The sequence below is a fragment of the Varanus komodoensis genome, unplaced genomic scaffold (genome assembly GCF_004798865.1).
Source record: "Varanus komodoensis strain SLA01 unplaced genomic scaffold, ASM479886v1 scaffold37, whole genome shotgun sequence".
Lineage (NCBI taxonomy): Eukaryota > Metazoa > Chordata > Lepidosauria > Squamata > Varanidae > Varanus > Varanus komodoensis.
This window is the reverse complement of record NW_025335889.1, coordinates 3,622,104-3,645,294: the sequence shown is the minus strand read 5'-3', so window position 1 is coordinate 3,645,294 and position 23,191 is coordinate 3,622,104. Positions and strand designations below refer to the sequence as shown.

The 23,191-nt window shown below is 44.8% G+C and overlaps 1 protein-coding gene across 1 annotated transcript in view; it reads right to left on the bottom strand.

Moving 5' to 3' along the window:
* The window catches only part of GDAP1L1 (ganglioside induced differentiation associated protein 1 like 1), a 39,333-nt gene that overhangs the window by 5,316 nt on the left and 10,826 nt on the right, over window positions 1-23,191 (bottom strand). Inside the window, exons 2-5 of the mRNA XM_044440267.1 lie at window positions 19,783-19,975; window positions 13,413-13,586; window positions 3,961-4,058; window positions 2,422-2,536 (exon numbers count right to left, since the gene is read on the bottom strand). Coding sequence (XP_044296202.1) covers window positions 2,422-2,536; window positions 3,961-4,058; window positions 13,413-13,586; window positions 19,783-19,975 — 580 coding nt within the window. The remainder of the gene's footprint in view (window positions 1-2,421; window positions 2,537-3,960; window positions 4,059-13,412; window positions 13,587-19,782; window positions 19,976-23,191) is intronic.

The following is a 23,191-nucleotide window of genomic DNA, read 5'->3' as shown; positions in this document are numbered from 1 at the left end:
TAGACACCTTAGGATATCATGCATTATACCAGTAGTTTTAATAAATAAAAATAACAATAAATAGAAGCAGGACAAGCCTCTGAAAGACATGGTTCTGAAAGAAGCAGGACTGAATCAGTCAGCAGCACTTCCAAATAACATTCCTCAGAAGTTGGCATGATCATCATGTCCACATACCAGTAGGCTGGGCAAGTAGCTGTACGTAAGACAACTCAAAAGTAAGCAGGACAGAGCTAAACACTTGTTCTCTTTACCCTTCCAGATTAGGGACCACATGAAGTTTCGCTCACTAGTCCTTAAAGCAGGCAGTACACAGGGATCCGGATCAGAAGCACTGGCAGGGGAGAGCTACGTTGAGTTCTCCTTCTATCAGCCTGGATCCTTGTTAAGATTGCTGCCTGGAGTGTGGAAACAGTGATTTGGATCACGACTGCTGCAGGGCAACAGGACACTTTAACTTGCCCCACAGCCATCCAGTTCCTGAATGGATGTGTCCTGTCCCCTCTCTCATGTAGCTCCCCAAAAGTTCCACGGGATCAGTGCGGCCCTCCCCTCCCCTCCAGAAGTCTGCCCATGCTGAATAAGATCAGTGTATGATGGGGCATAACAGAGTGTGGGTCACCTATAATCACTCACTGGGGAGCAGCCTCTGGTCAAATGGCTGCTAGTCCACATGCATTAGTAGGACAAGCAGGTGGAGCAAAACCATCACTGCCCCAAAGCAGCGATGATCTCTCTAAATCCTATCAAGTGGAAATACCTGTTTCTCAAGGCACCTCTGTCTTCCTGCTGCTATCGCTGCGATGAATGGAGTGTGCAGGCCTCCTCACACAATATTGCATTAGATCCAGTACATGTGAGTATAAATCCTGACTAAACAACCACTGACAAACCTTTATATTAGGAGGAGTTCTATGAACGTCCCTGGGTTGGATGCAAGCCAAAGTCGCAGTCATGACTAGCTTTTCACATTGATACCGATGATACTCAAGTGCGATGAACTTGGTCTGGATTCGCTGTCCAGAAGGACTCGCAAGTAGTAGCAGAGCCCATTAGCTGCAGTTCGTATGTATGAGTAGCTCTCTCAATCTGCTTTCTCTCTGTCCCTGAACCTTCAGTTGGTCCACTGAATATGTTGGAATGAAGCATGACATGAACAGTTGCAAGTATATCTAGGAATAGCTGGAGGACCCTTAACAAGAGTGCTAAGACCCATGTGAGCCATACACAATGCGAGAGGCTTAAACAGCAAACTCATGTCAATCTCTGGCCAGGGCGACTTCTTTTCTTTACTTCTCTTCTTTTATAACATTTCTTTCATAACTTCTTTTATATCTTTTATATTTTTTATTTATTTTATATTATTAATTTTAATTTTATATTGTTATTTTTGTATTGTATTGCATTTTGTTGTGTTGTAAGCCGCCCCGAGGCTTCGGCAAGGGGTGGCACAGAAATGTTATCATCATCATCATCATCATCATCATCATCTCTCTCCCCGCCTCCCCGTTGTCTAGTGTATATCTTGGCACACATGAACAATCCAACGGGACATTCAAAGATGTGGAAATGCAATCATTGCCTGATGGATAAATCAAAGGACAAACTGAGAAGATACTTCAAAGACTTTTGTTGGGGGAAGAAGTGCTCACTTAATGCAGATTGACTATCCTTGTGCCTCTGTTTGCTAGATACCAGGACTTAGGGTGACTCAGGGCACTCTGAAGGCACATGGGGAGCTGTAGCCGATCTGCTAGCTAGGGAAGGAACCGATAGCTCTGCACATACAAAATCACCATGATCATGTTTGGGCGTACAAATATCAAAATCCATGAAAGATCATAGTTTTGGCAAATTGTCTCTATTGCAACAATTTAGAATTGATTTGTGAGAATAAGTTTTTAGGAAAGGGAAAAGTACTTACATGACCAGAGGGTCAACAGTGTACATCTGATATTTTTAAAGAAATAGAGGACTGCTATCAAGTATGTTAGGAAAAATGTGTATTTGCAAAGTTCTCAGATTATATTGCTACTGGATATTTAGGAATGAAGTCAGCAAATAGATGTGTTTGTACTGTAACAACTATCAAAGATGCAATCTTACAATGCTGCAGAAAGCACAGAGTATAAATAGTGCAGCAAATCCTCAATACCGTCTGTGTCTGTCTTGTGATTTTAACCCGGAGCAGGCAGGGGAGAGGAGAAGGCGAAAAGGCCAGCGGAACTTGCCAAGGCTACATCCCCTCCTGGTGCTTGGGAACATTTGAAGGTACAGCTATTGTCTGTTGACAATGGATCTAAAATGATATTTATACTTAAACCCAGGCCTATATTTGAAGGCTATGAACACTTCTATATAAGGGTTGCTTCTTGGCAACCCTGCTTAGCAGACCTAGAAAATCATTTCCATGATGCTTACCTTGATATTCAATTTTTCTTTTCTCCAATTCAGCCTCAATCTGATCTAGCACCATTCCCAGGTCACCCAGGATTTTCTTCAGGTAGTTTACATTGTCATGCTCCAGGATCTTGGCCTAAATGAAAGCAACAAAGCTTCATTATGAAATCAGAAGAATACATTTTGCAAAGAACTTCCTCGCAAACCCATGGTTAGACTACCGTGAGGCTGGTGTGTGTGTGTTTTAACACAAGTGTTTCATCGTTATTTTGACTAGTTTGTAATGAGTAGAGGTGCCCAGCAGACCAAGATATTCAGGGTGGTTTGGATAAAAGCAATTTTAAAACATCATTTGCAAGCTTCCCCCCCATGTATGGGATTGCTAGAGGGGGACATGACTCTTGTGCCTTGTAACAGCTCTGTTTCAGTGGGGATTTCAGAAAGTACACTTTCTCCACTCTTGCATGACAAACTGCACCTACCAAACCACTTGCTTTTGTCACAAATTGCACATGTTCATATTAAAAGTGGCCCTTTACACCTTTGCATCTGGTCAATCCACCCAGTTCAGATACTACTAGACCAGCCAAGATGGACTTTTTCTAGGACAGGGTGAGGAACATTTTTTCTATCAAGGAACATTGACCCGTTGGAAAATAAACCAATCTACAGCCATACACACTGAATTAATGGTGTTAATCCTATTGTAGGTTCTGGATTGTATTGTACATTCCATAAATCAATAAAAATGGAACCACCTGCTTAATTTCATCCTACCCTCAGGTTTTTCCAGGGGCCACATTCCCTTTCCAGACCCCAGATAATTCATTTCTGTCCACGCTTCCCACCAGCTGCTTCCTTCACTGGCCCTTCCCTCAGGAGTAGGGGGCGCAGCCTTGGAAATGCCTAGGAGCCAGGTGGACATGTCTCAAAAAAACAATATTGACTATTAATTTTGTTTTTTAAAAACCCATCAGCATTGATGGCATAGCACCTCATAGAAAGTTACATTGGGCTGACAGAAATATAGCAACTTCAGGACACAGGTTTTGAACCAAGGCATTCACTGCTTGTAACACAGACACGCTCATCTGATCGTGTGTTGCATTTGCTACTATTTGTATGTACTTTTAAATTAAACAGAAACATTAATTAAAAGGAATTAAAATGAAAATAAGCTTTAACACACTCATCGCCCCTGATGAAAGAACCTCATCAGGGTTCTTTCGCTCAGGCAATTTGGATGACCTCCTTGGGAATTCAGGTAGGAAGGACACAGCGCTGTGTGGCTGCCGAATGACAGGCCCTGTGTAGTAGGTCAAGGTAGTCACAGGGGGACCGGACCCTAGTGACTAATAGTTTCCTGTTTTGGGAAACCTTGGTCTGTTTCAACACTCAGGTCCTGCACAGCCGTTCCCACTGAAGGCCTATCACCATCTCTGGTTTCCATATCCCTCCAAAGCCCATGCGGCATGGGTGGTCCTGATAAAGCCACATCCTGTGGGGTCAATCCTCACTTCCTCCCCATCATCACACGGCCATGTGCTAAGAGTCTCTCACCATGAGCTTCTTCTGTTTGGAAAGGTATGGCTCTGTTAGTTGTGGCTCTTCTTCGTGGTCTAATTTCATCAGGTCTGTGCTGGCATTAACTAAGTGTCCTGTGAAATGAAGAAAGAAAATAGAGGGTGGTAAGCTCTCAGGCACACCTTTTCCTCCGCAAACAGATCACTGCCCTTGCCAGAGATGATACTTTAATCTAAAAGTGTGTCTCCCTTCTAAGTATCAGACATACTTATTGATAAACAAACCAAGAAATCAAGAAATCAACAATGTAGGACAAGTTAAACAGAAAGAGCAGCATTCTCTTGGGGAGTCAAATGCCCAGAGCCATAGCAGGTGTCTTCCGGAAGAGACTTCCGACTGTGATCTTGGCCAAGTCCACCTGAGTTAACAGTGCTGCAGAGGGCACAATTAGCAGCTGAAGATGATACCTGAGGCCTTACCCCTGTGGCATATGGTTCCCCAAGAAGACAGCCTCAGTCCCAGTCTGCAGCCCTTCAGAAAACAAAATAAAGCATTTATTTTCAGGAAGGTGTTGCAAGAGTGTCTGGGACACAATTTTTCTGAGGACAAATTTCTCTAGGAAGAGTTTTCCAGAAGGGTATGTACAACTAAAGATGTTCTAAGCATGCCATCACCCCTGCTGGCTGAACTTAAGTGGGTCTTAGTAGCCAGAGCTTTCCTTAGAAGCAAAAATGGCAAAACTGGGCTGTCATACTTTGGACACATCACGAGAAGACAAGAGTCACTGGAGAAGACAATCATGTTAGAGAATATCAAAGGCAGAACATGAAAGGGAAGACCAAATATGAAATGGACTGAATCCATAAAGGAAGCTACATCCTTGAACTTGGAAGAGCTGAACAGATGTCATGGACAGGGCATTTTGGAAGGCTTTCATTTATAGGGTCTCCATAAGTTGGAGACAACTTGACAGTACATAACAACAGCTGAACTTAGTGGAGAGCTGGGACATAATGCCTGACCTCCTGTGTAGATTCATTTTGGACAACAGGGATCATGCTGGAGCCATTCAACAGGAAGACAGCCTGCTTCAGAAGGAGGTGGAATTGCTTTGCTTGTCTATTAAGCAGAAGCTGGATGGCTAGTAATGAGTGGTCCTGCAATAACAGATTTCCTGCACTGGCATGTGTGTTAAATAACCTTGGAGGCTTCTTCCACATCTATGTCACTATGCGGGATTGGTGGAGAACCTCTTTTGGTCCAAGCTTAATTGGGTCCAAACAAGCACATCAGAGGCCACATGTCAGCGCAGGGGGCATATAACCCAAAGTGGGTGGAGTTAGCCCATCTTTGCTGGTACTTAATTGGGAAGTGTGTGGGAGGACTGAAACAGACTCAGCTAGCTCAGCAAGGAGCCATCGCTCAAGATACCAGCTGAATTCTGAAGGAGCTTCATTTTTCTGGCCTCTTCCTGATTGGGGAAGGTGAAGGAACCTGCACTTCAGTTGTGCACAACCTTTTCCCTTCCTTAAGGGGAACGGCAGCAAGCCCCTCCAACCGAGGTCTCTGTAGGTAATTTGGGGTTTCTGAATTTAGCCTGCTGGAAAGAAGACCCTCATCCCTGCTGTGTCCCAGTCCGCATCAGGTTATGTCCGAAACTGGATTGCCAACTAGTGTCTCTTGGTGCAACAGAAGAAAGGGCAGCCATGGCTCCTCTTGTATTATCTTCCAGGTCGGACCACCCACACCGCCCTCCATTACTGCGGTGAGCTTGTCTCCAGGAAGGAAGGCCATTTCTACCACTGAGATTTTCCGGAGCAACATCTGGCTTCTGGGGCACAAAGATCCTGGAAAGCTGTTGGGCTCAGTTCATTAAAGGCTTTAAGTGATAACCAGGAGCTTGAAGCGTGCCCAGAAAGTCACAGAGGGCTAGTGCAGGTGACTAAGAGCTGGCATGACAAGGTCTTGGCAGCTAGTTCCAATTAGGAAACATGTATTTTACCCACACCTGTGCGGGAATGCCCTGTTTGAGACAAAGGACAAGCCCCAGTGTTGAACAAACACATTTGCAGGAATCTTTGCTTCTAGCCAAACTGAATAATAAAGCCAATAATGGCTGGTTTTCATCATTTCCCTGTCCTGGGATTCCAACTCCAGTAAGTAATCACTTTTAATTATCACCGCATCATTGGCTCAGCAAAACAGGAAGCCTCCTAGTGCCCCTTTATTTCTCAATGTAACCTGAGTGATTAAGGCCGCTATAGCACCTCAGCTTCTCCCAATCTGAAACCCTCCAGATGTGTTGGATGACAGTCCCTCAGCCACGCTTGCTGGGGGTCATGGACCCCATTCAGCTGGAGGCCACCAGGATGGAGAACCCTGTTCTGAATCACCCTTTCCCAACCACAGAGATGCAGATGCTGTAGGACTGTATCACATACTGTATAATGGCCATCCTGGCTGGAGAAGATGGAAACTGCAGTCCAACAATGACTAGGGATGCACAATTAGGGAACGCTGCCCTAGAGAAATGTAGAATAATCCACTTCTGACATGAAACTTTAATTCCAACTCCCATCTAATAGTCCATAATATCATTGATCTCTTGAGCTCATCTTAAAAGAGGGGTGTGAAGAAACAACACTGATTTGCAAGGATGCCCCAGTCTAAGGCAGCTTTCTGTTTGTTCATCTTTAATAACTGCAAATTTGCAGCTATTATGCTCTTGTGCCACAATGCTCAGCCAGTCTCATTTGCTGAACTTACCCTTACTCTTTTTAAAGGCACAAGCATCCTTTGATCCAGCCCAAGCCCTTTTGGATACTTCTGGTCACATGAGAGAGTTCCTCGTACGATCACCATACTTTGGTATCCTTTTGTTTCTTTGCTTTTTCCCCATGGAGACAGTTTGAATGCCTCACCATTAACAGTTTTCTGTGCCAGCACAGATTTGTGGTAACATGCCAAATTGCACATTCTTACGGTGACAAATGAGTCATGTAATCTATTTGTCACCAAGTGAGAATATTTACTAAAAAAAGCTTCTTTCCACAAGCAGTTGCCCATGAAGTGTACAGAATGCAAATCCTTATAAAGGTTTAACTGCTTTCTCATGTTGCAATCCAGATATGTATTTTTTATTTTAAAATATTCAGATAACATTTCCCAGTTTAAAAAAACTCCTGAAGAAATTTACAACCATTTATAAAACAATGCATCATTATAAAAGCACAACATGTGGGCAACTTAATGCTTGGGAAAAGCCAAGGTAAACAAGTACATTTTTAATAATGGTCAAAAGCACACAACCCTAGAGCGGAGGTCATTTCAGAGAGAGGGAGCCAACACAGAGAAGGTCTGTTGCAGTGGTACTGCAAGATGCAACCTGGTAGGATTTGACAAACCTCCCTTGAAGACTGCAGTGGTTCAATGGCTCTTTATAGGGAAAGATGGTCTTTTAGGTAACCTGGTCCTAAGAATTGTCAATAACTTTGAACCCAGCTCTATAGAAAACTAGTCACTAGTGCAGCTCCTCCAGCACAGGTATTCCATGCACCTGGCATGAAACTCCATTCAGAAGCCTTGGTGTACCATTCTTTACTATCCTAATCAGCTTCAAGGGCAACCTCAAAGAGAAAGAAATACAGTATCCAGTCTGCAGGTTACCAATGATTGGAACAGGTGGCTAAGTTATCTCTGTCCCAGAATGGGCACAAGTTGACACACAAGCCACAGTTGGTAAAAGGTGTTCTGTGCCACGGAAGTCACTTGGGCTTCTAATGACAATGATGAATCTAGGTGCACCTCCTAAATTGTGTACATACATTCTTCCAAGGGTCGAGCAAGCCCATTCAAGTAAATGCCATAATTTCTGGGCCTGGGTATCATTCACCCACAGTGGGCATGTTCACAAGTCACACCAAGCTAATCTGGCAATAAGCCACGATTGAGCTTATTGTGGCTTGTTCAGCCCCATCCTCCCCTTGACAACCACAGCAGACCCTCCAAGGTGCTGCTAGGGCAGTTTGAAAGGACTATAATAGCTGTCAAAATAGGGACTGCAAACATTGGTTTGAAAGTCAGTTTACATGATCATAAAAACAATAAGGCTAAAGGAGAAAGCTGGGTAAGCCCAGAACAGCTCAGGATTACTTTGGGAGTAGGAAAGCTTTGCTTGCCACTCCCAAATATTATTTGGGCATTTTTGGGGTGCCTGGCACTGACAGACACCCAGGAGTCACTTAGCAAGAACAGCAAGAGGGTTTGCTGCTTTTGTCAAGTGTTCTGGTAGCCAGTTCCCTGCACGCACAATGGGGTTGGTCACTCAGGTTGGGACAACATGCCAAGCATCACAGGTACAACAATCTATGAATCGTTGCCTTCAAGTAAGTCACCAGATGGGTTGTTGTATGATGCAAACACAGCCAGTATCCCTGTCTTGCGGAAATTCAACTAACGGGCCCTTATCCAACTCATTGCTGCCTCTAAGCACTGGCCTAGGTCATGCACAGGATTCAGGTCATCCTACAAGAACACCTGCCTCTGGTCCACTACTCCCCTTTCGAGTGCCTTGCCCAGGCAGGGGGTGTTTGTGACTGGGCAGGAGTCGCTATAATTCTCTGGATCCAGTGAAGGCTTTGTCAAGAGCGGTCGCACCGCTGCCTTTTTACGGGCACCATGCATAGCTGTCCCATGCAGAGGGACATTTAGCACTCACAGGTAAATTCAGTCACCCCTTCTCAGCTGGCTTGATTCAGCCATGATGGGCAAGGGTGAAAAGGCAAGCAGTCAGTGGAACCAATGCCATTCCCTTGCCCAAATCCTCAGGCTCCAACAGCTGGGACTGACCCCAGAAAACTAGACAGGGTGGAGCACTGGACACCTTACCAGTTATCATGCCAGCTGATAGTGAAGGGCTGAGATCAGATTCATACAAGCTGTTTGCTTTGCCAGACACATTTTCAACTCGAGGATGAGGGGTGGGATAGAGATGGGAAGCCCCCCAAAACTGTTACTTGAATTGGCTTTTAAGGTAGGGCCCAAATGTCATCTTCTGTGGGAGACCCATGACTAGCCCTTCTAGCATAATTTTCTTCTTCTAAAGGTAATTTAGAATGGGAATGGAGCCCCCAATTTGGAATGGGATATTGATGCAAAGGGGAAGGATTAAATATTCCTCTCCATGTTATAATCTGGATGCAACTCAGAGAATGGGTTCACAGAACATGATAATCCACACTATAGGGCTGAGTGGAAGCTGTTGAATCATAGGTTGTTGTTGAAACATGAGTTATCATGTTGTCTGAACCCAGCTGTGCTAAGAAACTGTGTACTGTTAACCACAAACAATGCAGAGAACCCATGGTTTGTTGGTTGTTCACTAGAATTTGCCATCTCCGTGAGGTTTAGGCAACATAATTGTTGAATTCCTCTTTTCCCTTTTCAACAGACCAAGGGGAAAAGATTCTAAAGCAACATTCATCACTTAGCTAAGCTGGCTTTGCAATGTACAGTGAGCAATAATAGAGCTGTTAGCAAGTAGCATCTATCAAAGTAGTGATCTTGCTGATGGGTGGAGTTGATAGCTCTTGCCCATGTGAGGATTCCAAAGTGAATCCTCTCTTTTTCCCCAAAAGGGGGTTGCCACCCTCAGGGAGATTCATGATGCTTCTGGGCCAGATGAAGGAAAAACTGGACATGACTTAACTGATCTGCTCATTCGACTCGACAACGAACCATTTGGTTGATGAGTTCATTCCCCCGACCCCTCTTGTTCTACAGTCTCCTCCCCATCTGGTACTGACCAGTTGCTTGGCTTAACTTGCTTGTTAATCTTGACATTTCAGTAACACACTCCAATGCTTCCTCATTTTGGTCTAGCTCACCTTCAGAGTCCCCGAATGTGGGTTATCATCTGAATCCAGCTGGAAAAGCCCCATCCCTGGTTTTAGAAGATGAAATTACATTAACAACATAGGAAGCTGCTTTGCAACAAGCTAGGTCATTTGTCTCTCTAGCTTGGTATCATCAATGCTAACTGGCCACAGTTCTCAAGGATTTCAGAGAGAAGACCTCATCAGCCCCATTTGGAGATGCTAGGGATTCAGTCTGGGACCTCTGCATGCAAAACATGCACTCCACCACTGGGCTCACTCTCCACAGTTACTTCTGGGGGATACAGCTACAGATCTCTTGAGTAACATCCAGTTAGTCCCTGCGATGCATCACAGGATTCCACACCTCATATGACCAAATATATAGGAAAATGAGGTCCATATATTCAAGTTGCCAGTCAAGGTGGAATAGGTGTTTAATTGAGACACTCAGTAGCTGGGCTAGAGAAGAAAGATAAATATATAACACAAGGAAAGAGAAAGTCAGAGCAATGTGTTGGGAAATGAACATAAATTCCTTTAATCTTAGCTGAACTGGTCTTGCATGAACCATCTGTCTCTTCCCTTCCTGTTCTACCCCACTGGCTTTGGCAGCCTTTAAACTTCAGTGATCTTTGTGCAAGTGATGCCAGCCCTGACCCGGAATGGCATCCTGCCATGAGTATCATTTGCCAGAGAGCTTCAATATGCCTCGTTGCTGCAACTGATCATTCTGAAAAGGTGCCCTATGTTGGTGCAATGTCATTATCTAACCCTCCACCCACAGATGTTCACCTGAATGTGATGAAGGGTTGTAAGCTACAATGAGGGCTTCTCCAAGAAGTTGATGGTAATTAACGTATTCATACATAGTGGAAAAGAAAATTTAGGCAAAGGATAGAAAGAGCATCTGGGTGCCAGGGTTTTCTTTCTCTCTGTTTTCCGGCGCACACAAAGGACTCTTCTAGTGTCATCCTTTGTCACTGAATGCATGCTCCAATCACACTTTACTCAAAGCACGATAGTCCTGAATATTACTTCTGGGCCAGGAGCCATTAGTCTTCGTGGGAGGGAGAAAAGACTGCCTCATTGCATGGGGAGTGCTGGACCACTGCCCTTAAGAAAAATCACCAGGACGCATCTACCTTTCTGCACTTCATCAGAAGTCAGATTGCCAGATCACAGCCAGGAGATTCTACTTTTACCTCTAAATTCTTGGCTGAAAGGGAAAAAGCAGCTGTAGTCCCCCCCGCCCCCACCAACTGCCTCCATGCTCCCCTTGACACCTGCCCCACAGCCTTCTGTAGCGGACAAAACCAACAGCAGGATTTTGGGGAAGAGAAGTTGTGGCATCTTGTTTCCCAGATCAACTGACAATGTAAAAGCACTCAGAGTCTCCAGAATACCACTTGACAAGTCCTAGTGGGGGAGAGACTTCAGAGAAATCTGTATACTGTATGGTTCTTGAAACGATGAAGCAGTGTTGCAGGGGTGAGAATCAAAACCATTTCCATTTTGGAGAAGCTCTTGGGGGCATGGGCCCAAAGACAAGAGGGATGGGACTAAACATATACAAAATGCCAGCATATTTTAGCTTAACATCCCAACTGCCATGGATTAGGTCAGGGTAGGCAAAATGGTGCTTACAGTTACAATGTGTCCCTGGTCGCCTTCTTTGGATCCTGCTGAAGCACCCTATCACTCCCCATTCTTATTGGCAAATATTTTCATATTGTCTTACTGGTACCTGAGATTGCTTCATGATGAAGGGGAGCTTCCGCCATCTTAATTTCCCATTAATGCCTCTGACAGGCTATTTGTTCCTTGTGCCTAGTTATGCTCACTCACTGTGGCCATTTTACTGTTTTCTGCACCTGAACCAAGCCCTAGGAGTTGCATTTCAGCCTTTGGGAATGGGGGGAAACTGCACAACCTGGGACCTCAGGGCGGGCAGATTTGCCTCCCCAGCCTGAGGTTCTGCACTCATGCATTCTTGGACAACAATTTTGCCACAACTAATAAAATTAATTTAGCTTCTTCCTCACAAACAGGCCTTTAAAGATATTTTTGGCTCCATCTCTAGTGAAATAAATAGCACACTTGCTTTTAGCCAAAGAAATGTAGCAACTCTTGGGACCATTTGTAAATCTCCAGCAAACCAAATCTTGCACATCAATTTTAGTCCCAGCTGTACTGTGGATATTAGTACCATCTGCCAAAGTGGTTTGAAAGATGAAATGTTCTGCTAAACAGAGGACTAAACTGATTCTCTGACCGCAACAGGCCATGACAATGAGATGGGGCACCCTGATGAGCATAGCCTAGTGCCATGAAAATTCCTCATTTGCAGAAGTGGTTTCCGAATGATAACCGCCCAAGAAGAAAAGGAGAAGACTGCCAAATTAAATGTCCATCTGGTCCAAAGTCTTGTTTCCCACACTGGCCAATCAGGCACCTTCAGCACATCAGTGCAATAGCTTTTCTCCACTGCTGTGGGTAATCATCAGTATACTGATTCTGAACACTGAGGTTCTATCTAGGCTTCATGGTTTATTATTGTCTGCATTCCTGGAGGCTTCAGGATGTGTGGTCTGTTCTCATAGGGTTACATAAGCAGAAACTACAATCAGCAGCAAACTGGGGTGACAATTGGTGGAAAAGACACTCCTGTGTGAATCCTCTTGTTTCAGCATTAAGCATACATTGCCTGATTTTCAGATACTAAACCAAGTGTAGGGACATTTTTACAGTTATGAATTGAGCAGCTAAATCCAGAGTTATCCAGAGACAGCGACGTACAAGACCCAGCAGTACAATTGTGGCAAAGTCACTGTTCAGAGCAAAACGGCATTTTAAGAGATGCCCTTGTGGCAGAGTTATATTTGGCATTTCAGTGTTTCATGAATGCTTGTAGGTCAAGTAAAGAGCTGGGTGCCAACTTGCCCTGCCTCTGTAACCTCAGCTGCATGAATCAAGGCAGGCTGGTCTAACCCTCTGCTGGGATCCAGCCAGCTTCCACCCTCTGGACAAGATTGCTTAAAGAAGCAGACAAGCCACGGCAATCCTGAAGCTGTTTGTTTGGAGAGGAGGAGGGGAAAAGCCTTTGCCAGCTGCTGCCAGGTAGACGTGGCTGCTGCTGTCATCGGGTTCCCAAACTAATAACAATCCCCCCCCCCTTTTTAAGAGGGACAGCTATGGAAAGCCCCTCCAAGTTACCACTGCAGCCCCTTGGATGGACTGCATTTGGCTGGAAAAATGGAACCAGCTGCCTTTCTTCAGCTCAGGGCGAAGATCTTGAAGGGAAGTCCAAGCCATGATGACCCCAAAATGGGTTGCAGTGACAGGCCTGGTGGGAAGAGCCTGTGGTGTCCCTGGGATACTTGTGGAAGAACTGATGGCGGGAAGGGACCCTGCTACCCACAACGTACTGGATCATCTCTGAGGCACATCAGTGGTAGTGGGTCATGCAAACACAACTATTATGCTGATCATTTCCTAGGCATTTTATGATATTGGGTATGGGAATCCTGCAAAATCTTGTAACAGTTAAAACTTTTTTTAACCAATCAACATCCACACAGTTAACTAGGCAGCCCTGCTGAAATGGCCACTTACTGCGGATCTCAGCTGTAGCATACTTTGGAATCATGGAGTCCATGGTGAGTTCTGGGTGGAGAATGCATCCGTGGGTGTAGGCATCCATGGGCAAGGAATCCAGGAGCTCTCTGTACTGCATCACTCGGGAGTGAAGGAGGCTCCCTGCCTCAGGAATTAGCTGGGCAACATGTTCTGAAATGCAACAAGAAAAACTGAAGCTCAAGCAGATGCCAGCACACGAGCAGTGTGTTAATGGTTTTTCATTTTTAATCCAAATTTTGTATTCAGAATATGACACAAATTGGGTATATTTGCTGTTCTGGTTCAGTTTGAGTGAGATATTTTTATCCAAGATTCAACATGTCAAGAAATTGGATATTTGAGCATTGGTAAAGAAAATAAAAGCAGAATAAATGGGCAACATAAAGATTGCTACTGGATGGCCAATATCAAGACTTTGGAGTTAGGGCAGACAGAGAGAGTCTCTGTGTGATTGGGCTAGCACACTGCTTCGTATTAATATGAAGTAGCCCATGGCTTTCTGGGGATTTCTATATACTCCTTCTAAATAAATATCTGATTAGGGCTTGGCCTCAGCAATCTGGCACTCTGAGATTTTCTTTGCCCCCAACAAAGGGGAGTATCAAATATTGCCATTGTGCTTGTGAGAACATTCCAACACAGAGGAGCATCCAGTGTTTCCACTACCCCAAAGGAAGATAGTGCCCTGGCTAGCACAACCAGGAACTATTCAACATTGCTTCTTCAGGAATGGGACAAGGGATCTCCACTGAGTTGTCCTGTTCCTGGAGTGGTACTTTGGTTGGTTTCCTGGATCTCAGTTGGGATAGAACATGACTAACTTCATCTAAATCTAACCCACTGTAAATAAGGCCACAAATACTAATGGCAAGGTATATTATGCCTTTTGCAATGGGTGTCTTGCCTAAATACAGCTACTACAACTTGCCATGTGATTTCTGTCATGCTTTTTTTGAAGTCACAGAAGTAGAACCAGTCAACAGAATTGGCAGTCCTACCTATGTAGAAAAGACTTGAATCATTCCCCTACTCCACCCTGAGATGGCATTTTCAGGATCTTTCCTTCTTAATTATTGATGAAATATGCTGGTGAGCTCAGGTTTCATGGCCTTCTAAACTAATTCATATGGCTGATTGGATATACAACCTTCTAGTTTTTACAGTTATTCTTGCATCTGCTAAAAAAATGCCAATTCAGCCTCTGTGGTTTAACTGACTCTTTAAAAAGGACTAAAGGTATATGTATGAGGTCAATAAACAGACCAATCACTTGGTATGTTTTGCCAATCACTTCATAGAAGATTTCAACTGTTCTTCTCCATTCAATATTAGCATTCCTACAGTGGAACCAGAAGAAAACGGTGGTAGGAATGTGCCTCTTCTGTTACTAATGACCTTGTTGTCAAACACATCCTCGCCACTCAGCCTGTTCCAACTCAGTCATGCACAAACATCCCCCTCTTTTTGCCCCAAAATATCCTCAGCAACAAAGGGCGCTACTTGGCTGTTTGCTCAGTTGGCCACTTAAGCAGGACCCAAAAGGAGGAAAGTGGAGAAGATTTTGACAGGAGATTTGTGCTCCTGTGTCATCTCCTTAGTCAGGTGCTTACTGTTGACAGGTGATTTCAAGGCCCCCGTTTTTCTTCTCAAACTTGCTTATCTTTAAACTGGAATTCAACTGCACAGTCCTTCCCATAAAAGAGGGGTGCAGAGCCCTCAGCAAATAGATTTAATCCAACCCACCAGACTCCTCAATCTGGCATACAACCAACTGGGGTTCTGTCAGCTCCAGTACATAGGCAGCAGGCATCCTCAGCTGGAACATGAGGACCAAGGTGGATGGAGAACTTGGCTAGATGTAGTAGGGCCAGAAGCAAAGGCAAAATCAGGAACAGGCAAGGGACAGATATCAATGGAATATGGAAGGATCAGAGACAAAGGAAGAGTAAAAAGAGAAATTCAGAGAAATTCAGCTGCCAACAAGGTAAGGTAGAAGCAAAGGCAAAAGCATCTTCAGGAACCGGCAGGAGTCACTACACGAGTAAAGTCATTGCAGGACTGCAGGCACAAGCCAGAGCAGCCACTCTGAAGACTTCTTGCTTCCTGCTGCTCTCAGCTGGTCTGCATGATTGCACCGGTCCTCATTCTACAAGTACCTACAGATCTGAGACCAAACATGCAGCCACTTGCAAGATGGGCCAAGCTGCCTTCTTGATCAGGCCACCAGGGGGAGCTGCATCACTCTGCAGATCCTGAAAGTTTCCTCCAGAAGGTTGACTTGTCTCCAAGCCCTGTCACCTAGAGAGGAACACCTGTCAGAAGGAATCACCATTGTCTCTGATCTGAAATCAGGGATAATAGTGGGGGGCTTTCCCTGTGGACTGTTTTCCCCTCTCCCTCTGGATGATGCATCTCGCAGGGAACTCAGCTGCTTCTAGGAAAAGTGAGAACAACTGAAGATCCCTCCAGTCCCAGCTGAAGTTCCTTATTTCATGCCTCTCTCGGCCTGGAGAACACCAAAATGGGCAGTCAGCAGGGTGGTGATGACAGCATGACCACCCTCGCCAACCTCATCCAGCCCACTGAGAACTTGGTAGAAAGCGGTCTGGTTCCCCATCACGAAAACATTCTGCACTCCTGACGTTGAAGATGCCTTCAAACATGGGACTGTCCTCTCCAAAGCAGAAAAAATGCTGCCCCCGCCCAACCAGCCCTGAGCCTGTAGCACTGCATAGGAGTAAGACCATGTTGCCAAGTAAGAACTTACCACTGCCTAATCATATGCCACAGTGGTTGCTTTTTCAAAGCACACATCTCCATTGGGAGGTTTCTCAGCTTTTGTGCCTTTCTCCCCGTTCGAAAAGGTGGACACACCTCTCCTAGAGCTTACTTCTTGCTTAAATGTGGTGTGGTGGGTAGAGTGTTGGACTGGGGCTTGGGAAATCCAAGTTCTAGTCCCTGCCTCCCATGAATTTCCCTGGCTGGGGAACTTCATGAACCAGTCATGGACTCTCAGCCTAACTTCCCTCACAGGGAAGGATAAAATGAAGCGGGGAAGGATCATGTAAGCCACTCTGGACTCCTTGCAAGAGGCAAAAAGGCAGGGCAGAAGTGTGATGCAAATATAACAACAAGTATTTCTGTCTTTTGGCACCGTCCTTTTTGTCTCCAGCCCTGCAGGCCACCCGCTAGGTTGTGTCCCTCAAGAACCCCTCTGAGAGAGGTTCTGCACTCCTGCTTTAGCCAATCCCTCTCGCTCGCCCCGGCTATTAGCCTGTCCCTTCAGCTCTGACCCTACCCCAACATGGTGACCCACAATGGCACCCGATACCAGAGGAGTTTAAGTCCCTGCCCACAGCATCAAATACCAAGCCATATGAAGGACAAAAATACCATGTCTGGCCACTTAGATAGCCTGGTAACTGGCACAGTGTCTCAGCAGCTGCCTCGGGCATTGAAGAGCCCGGTTTCCTTCTGGCTTTGCAGCTAAAATGACACCAGTAACATACCAACAGCACATAGCCATCACCTCTGTCCCTCTGCCCTCCTCCACCCCTGTGTTTCAGACGAAGGTCGCCTTTCTTATTTTTTAAAGTTACTGCATGTGTTTATCACTTCATTTGTAGCCAAAATAATTATATATACATTTCCCCAAAGTGCAAAGGCTTGGGCATGGGAGATCACAGATTGAGGAGCATGGCATACAGGCAGTCTGTGCTAAATATTGGCAGAATCATTTTCTTCCTGAGTTCATTTCTGGAGGAACTTAACCCTGTGATTGCCCATGCTTAAAAAACACAGTCTCTTGCTTCACCTTCACTTCTAGGCAAATACGCTTAGAAGTGAAATCTCAAATGTGTGTTTTTTTTTAATCAACCAGCACCCTCTTCTTCTCCAAGGTTTTATATTTCGCTAGCCACATTTCCTTTCCTTGCTGATATTTGCTGAATGCAGTCAGAGGCAGGCAGTGGCTGGGTGGGGGGGGGGGTGTTCACTTGAATACCAGGTATTGGAGCATGCCGTAGCGCTGCCAAGGTCCCTATTTTTATAGATCTATTTTAAGACCATTCTTAAAGCTTCTGCTTGCATGGATGATAGGTTCAGTGACATCAGCTGCTACAAAGAGCCCATTGAAATGTCCCTCCTATGCCTCTGAAGTCTTTCAGCCTGACAGTCTGAATGCTTTGGAAGCAGAAAGGAAACAATGGGAAAGAAGGCCACAATGAAAATACTAACACGTCAAAGTAGATAAAAATCCCGTGTAAACATCGGGCCACATGTCAAAACGAAGAACCTGAGAATGTGATTATCACATTTCCCAGGATAAAGTTCTTCCAGCTGGTGTCCTGTTCGTCAAAAAATAACAAGACTATAATGACTAAAAGGCATGTGCAAAATGTTCCTGCCTATGGCAGCTGTGAGTGGAGCTACACTTCTGGTTCAAATAAAACTATCTCTGACATGGTGCTTTCCAGATCTTTGGATGACCACTCGCAGCATTCCCATGCTGGCCGGGTGGAGTGAAATCGAAGCTGAAAACATCCAGAGGGTCTCTGGCTAAGGAAGGCTGGCTGACACCAAGTTCATCAGTTTCCCAATGGGCTTATATTCCAAGATCCATGTTTGAGTGGCAGCTTTCCACACCCTGGTGCCTTCCAGATGGGATGGGTAGCAATTCTGGCCATTCCATGCCAGCATAGCTATTGGCCATAATGGCTGTGGCTGATGGGAGTTAAAGTTCAAAACATCAGAGGATACCAAATCAGAGAAAGTTGGTCTAGATCTACTTCACGTGGCCTCAACCGAGAGCAGAATACTTGTGAAGCAGCCCAGCAAATTGGTTTGCGGGATTCTGTGGGATGATGGATCACCGGAAGTAAAATGGCTCTGCAGATGTTCCTGACACAGTTTTTAAAATGAGCAGGCGTCATAATCAAGGCTGCAGATTTTCTAAAAGAGGCTCAGTTGACAGCAAGAAGGAAGAGGGCCTTCTCAGTTGTGGCCCCTTGATTATGGAACAAGCTCCCCACTGAGGCCTGCCAGGTGCCAACTTTGTTATCCTTCCAGCATCAGGTTAACTTTCCTCCATGCTGAGGCATTTAATGGCACATGTCAGCTTGTGTCTACAGTGGTCTAGCTTATTGAATGCATTGAATGTGTTCAATTGTTCAAATGACATTTAATTTGCTTTTATGGTATCTTATGCTATTTAATTGTATTTGCATTGCATTTATTTTATTTTTACTTAATAAACTGATTTCTGTTTTATGAACTGAGTTCTATTCCACCCACAGAGCTTCAGCTATTGGCCTTTGGAAGTCTCTCCTCCCCTGTGTCCTCTCTGAGAGGATTCATCACTCACTCACCAGGCAGACAACTTCTGATAGGCTCATATAATCCTTAGATTAGATGGATTTTTCCTGAGGATCAAGAGGATAATGTGCTTTTCTCAATGTGGGAAAATCTCACAGCCCAGGTCTGCTTGTTCTCTTCCTCGCCACTGGATTCAGTTTACATTCCAGCATCCATGCCCTGCAGCACTACAGCTAGCCAGTCGTGTGGCTCTTCAGCTCTTGGGCTCCTTCTCCACTGCAACTCACTGGCTACTAGTTTCTGCATTTGCTTGTTTGTTTTCTACACTGCCCAAAAGCCAATGGGCCCTCACTCATGCACAACCATGCGACTACTAGATAGCTGACAAGCAGCAGGTCCCTTGGTGTCCACCCCTGAAGCTTCCTGCCCCAGCTCAGATCGCAGCAAGGAAAGTCTAGAGAGGTCCTGTGGCACGTAATCACCTGCCGCTTAAAGGAGTGAATGGCTGAGCTCAGACAACATGGACAGGCTGAATATAGGTTGAGTGTGGATTGTTGCTGAACCATGGGTTGTTGTTGAAATGTGGGTTATCATGTTGTCTGAACACAGCCACATTAACAACCCACAGCTCACAGCCCGACAACAAACTATGAGTTCTGTTAATGAGTTGGCCATGATTAATAAACCACGGTTTCTTAGCAAGGCCGGGTCAGGCAATATTTTAACTCATGGCTCAACAACAACTCATGGTTCAAGGACAATCCACACTCAGCCCTTAAGCACAGGCTATCATGTTGTCTGAACCCAGAATGAGGTGGCTAGATGGAGTCACTGAAATGGTCGGCGTGAGCTTAAGTGGACTCCAGGGGATGGTGGAGGACAGGAAGGCCTGGAGGAATGTTGTCCATGGGGACACGATAGGTCAGACACAACTTCACGACTAACAACAAGAACAACAACATAGCCCAAGAGTCAGGGTGATCAGATGCTGCCCTTGGGCCTTGAGGTGAAGAACACTGCCCTAGACTTTTACCTCCTGTGAAGTTCTTCTCCATGTAATCAATGATCTGATTGTAGTCGCTGATAATGTTGTCCCCATGGATGATCACAGGTACCTCTTCCCCAAGGTTAAGTCGCATGAACCAGGGCTCCTTGTGTTCAGTCAGGGGCATGCTAACATCCCGCTCTTCGCATGGTAAGCCCTTTTCTGCGATAACCAGGCGGACCTGGAACAAGAAATGAGAGATGACGCAGCTGCCCACCAGGCTATGGAAGAATCCAGTGCAAATGGGCGGCCTTCACCACTTATCCAAGGAACTGCTTTGTACATTACTACTATCGCTCCTCTCCAGGCATCCAAAACTCAATCACAGGTGGCGACTTTGGTGGTTTAGCCATGCCAGACAACCATCCCATGCGGTCATTGTCCCACCACTGCCCACTAACTTTTCCCTGAGTTCAAAAGAAACAAACACCAAAGCAGAGGCACCTGCAAGGGCCATTTCCCTGCACACGCACCCTCTCCGACTGCTCTGACTTCTCCAGCAATTGCATTTGTGCCGGACACAAACTCAGCTATGCTGCATTCATTTGCATGTACCCCAACTGTGATAAATGTGTTTTCCAAAAATGCCACGGCTGTGCTTCCTCAGAAACAAAAGGAGATTTAGTGTAAATCTCCCAAGCTTTGCAAACTGTAATGCTCAACCAACAATAAACTCCTTGTAAGAAAATGCATCTTTACTATGTAATGTGAAGCAGTGTAGCAATATTCCATATAATACTGTTATTAGATATGGAACACAGTATATGCAAGCCCAAATCTGTGATTAGTGCCCTTCAGCCTTTTCTTCTTTAGCTTTGGATTTATGTTCCCAAGTAGACAAGTCAGATACCCATCCAAGTAAATGTTATTGACTGATTGAAGCAGAATCCAGTACTTTCAAATAAATTCAAAGTAGGACTTCCAAAACAATTTGGAGGGAACACAAATGGAGCAATTGCTATTTATAATTTATAAAATTACAAATAAGCAGAATTCAAAAGGGAACATTTCAGAAAAATGTAGCACAAATAGAAATTAGGATAGTTTTCTACAGAGAGAGAGAAAAAATGCAGCTCAGGCAGATAGTTTAGAGAAAATGAAGATCCTTATGAATGTAGCATTATGGAGCTTTGTCCATAGAAAGGATAGAGACAAATGTTTTGAAAAAGTTTAATTGGTTTTGAGAAGCTTCTTGTTTCCCAAGGTGCATGTCAGCAATCAGTAAAAGGCAGCTGCTGCTGGTGGACTACTGGCTGGTTTATTCTTGGCAGGGTGTCCCCAAACTTTGAGGGGACACTAGGGAATTTGAGCAATGTTGTGGACATGGACACCACCACAAAAAGTTCCCGTGGGGGACGTGGTCAGTCACACAGTGGCTGTTGGGAAGGCCTGGCTAGTCAAAAGAGGTGTGTGCGGTGGGGAGAGAAGGACCGAGACTAGAAGCTTGGAAGGGAGAGAAATGGGGCAGTGAAAAGGGGTTGGGGGGGGGTGTTGGGGGAGAATTCACTAGACCAGAGGCTGAGCGTAAAGAAGCAGCCAGGTAAAGGGGCAAATAGGAGAGAAAGAGCAAGTTTTGGGGCTAGGAAGGGAGAGAAAGAAAATGGTCAGAGATAGGGAAAGAGGGAAAGAGCAAGGAAAAAGACTGGCTGGAAAGAAATACCAAAGTGAGGGGCTTAGGAGCAGGGGAACAGCAAAGCTGAAAGGTCTGCAGGTACGGAAGAAGAAGATTGTGTGCGTGTGTAGTGGGGACACAACTTTTTCCTTTTCCTTTGGTCCACCAAGCACCTGCTCAGAAGGAAGAAGATCCTGCTGGTTGGATGCTTTCAAAGTTTTGAAAATTAAAACTAGAAGGGGCATGGGGTGGAAGGTTTTGGACTCCAGCGACTGTTGGAGGTGCCTCTGGTGCTTCCTTGGGGAGCCACAGCTGAAGCAAGTGCTGATCACTGGAATCCTTGTCCCAGATAGACATAATTGCGACTGAACAAGGCATCCTATCATCTAATAGTGAACTCATTCTCTAAGAATGGACCCTCGCGTAGCCAAGGTGGCACCATTCACACTCAAGAAGGAGGCGTCCACAGACCTGTGGAGCTCTGAGGTTTGCAGAATAACAAAACGTATTTAGGGGAAAAAACTTAATGGGGGAAGCCCCAAAACAACCCTGTGATTAGCGGTGGCCAGGCTCAATGTGCAGTCACAGAATGCTGGCTGATGCATAGGGGAGCATGAGAAAATGGAACAAGGAATATTTTCTTTTGTTTTGCAAATATGAAATGCTTTGGTGGGCCATCAGACTTTGAATAATAATGTGAAAAGTAGACTTTGTCAAATCAGTCCATCCTTGGTATATGTACATGTGCATATACACCTCCACCCATCTTGTTCCATACAACAATATCTAAGATACATGAACTGGTATTTTATTTTGTGATAATAGCTTGGTTAATAATATGCACAACAGTAGAGAATGAATGTAGGCCAGAGGAGGTGGGCAATAACATAAAATTTGGGATGTAATAGCCTTGGTGACCATGGCAGCTTTTTAAAAAATCTGTTCTTAATTATAAGAAAATGAATGTCTGGACTCGGATAATTATCTGTCTAGCTAGTCTATGTGTAGTAAATACAAATGTCCTTGCATTTTTCAGTTTAGTTTGTGTGACATGCTTTATATTATCTCGAGTTAAGAACCATTATTCATTTTGTATTCCTGAGCAGCTGATCAATTTAAGCAATTAGAAAACAATTCTAAAAAGTGCTTTGTCTCATTGTCACCTCTGATTAACTAGGTTTTTTCAAATAAACGATATAAAATCTGTTTCTTAGATGTGACATTTGGCTGAACGAACACCCTAAGCAGTAATCCTGCTTTCAAATTCCCTTTATTTCCTTTCTCTGGTCTAATTCTCCATCTCTGCTAGATGTGGACTTAAAAAAAAAAAAAACCAATTCACAAGCATTGGGCTCTGCAGCCACCATTTAAGAGCTGCAAGTTCTCAAGGTGAACAAGTGTTTGCCCTTTCTTTGACCTACGTACCATCTCCGAGTTCACTTTGCTTTCAGCCTGTGTTCTGCTATGTTGTCTCCCACTGATTGTGCACTTTCTGCAGTCCACTTTGAATTCGGCTTTGGCCAGCTTAATTAATCAGCCTGTTTCAAGAGCAAGGCACAGAATTACATAGTTCAATGCAGACCTAAAACAGGAAAATAGCTGGCCACCAACAATGAACCCCCTGAGCTAAGCTAGACTGAGTGATGCAGCAGCTGCCCCGTCTATGGTAAGCCAGTGCATGGTAATCAACTAATTTGTGCATGCAGATTAGCCACTTGGACAGTCTTGAGAATACATTTTGAGAAGCTGCCTGCCCTCCTGCAAAAGTCATCCTTAAAACTCAAT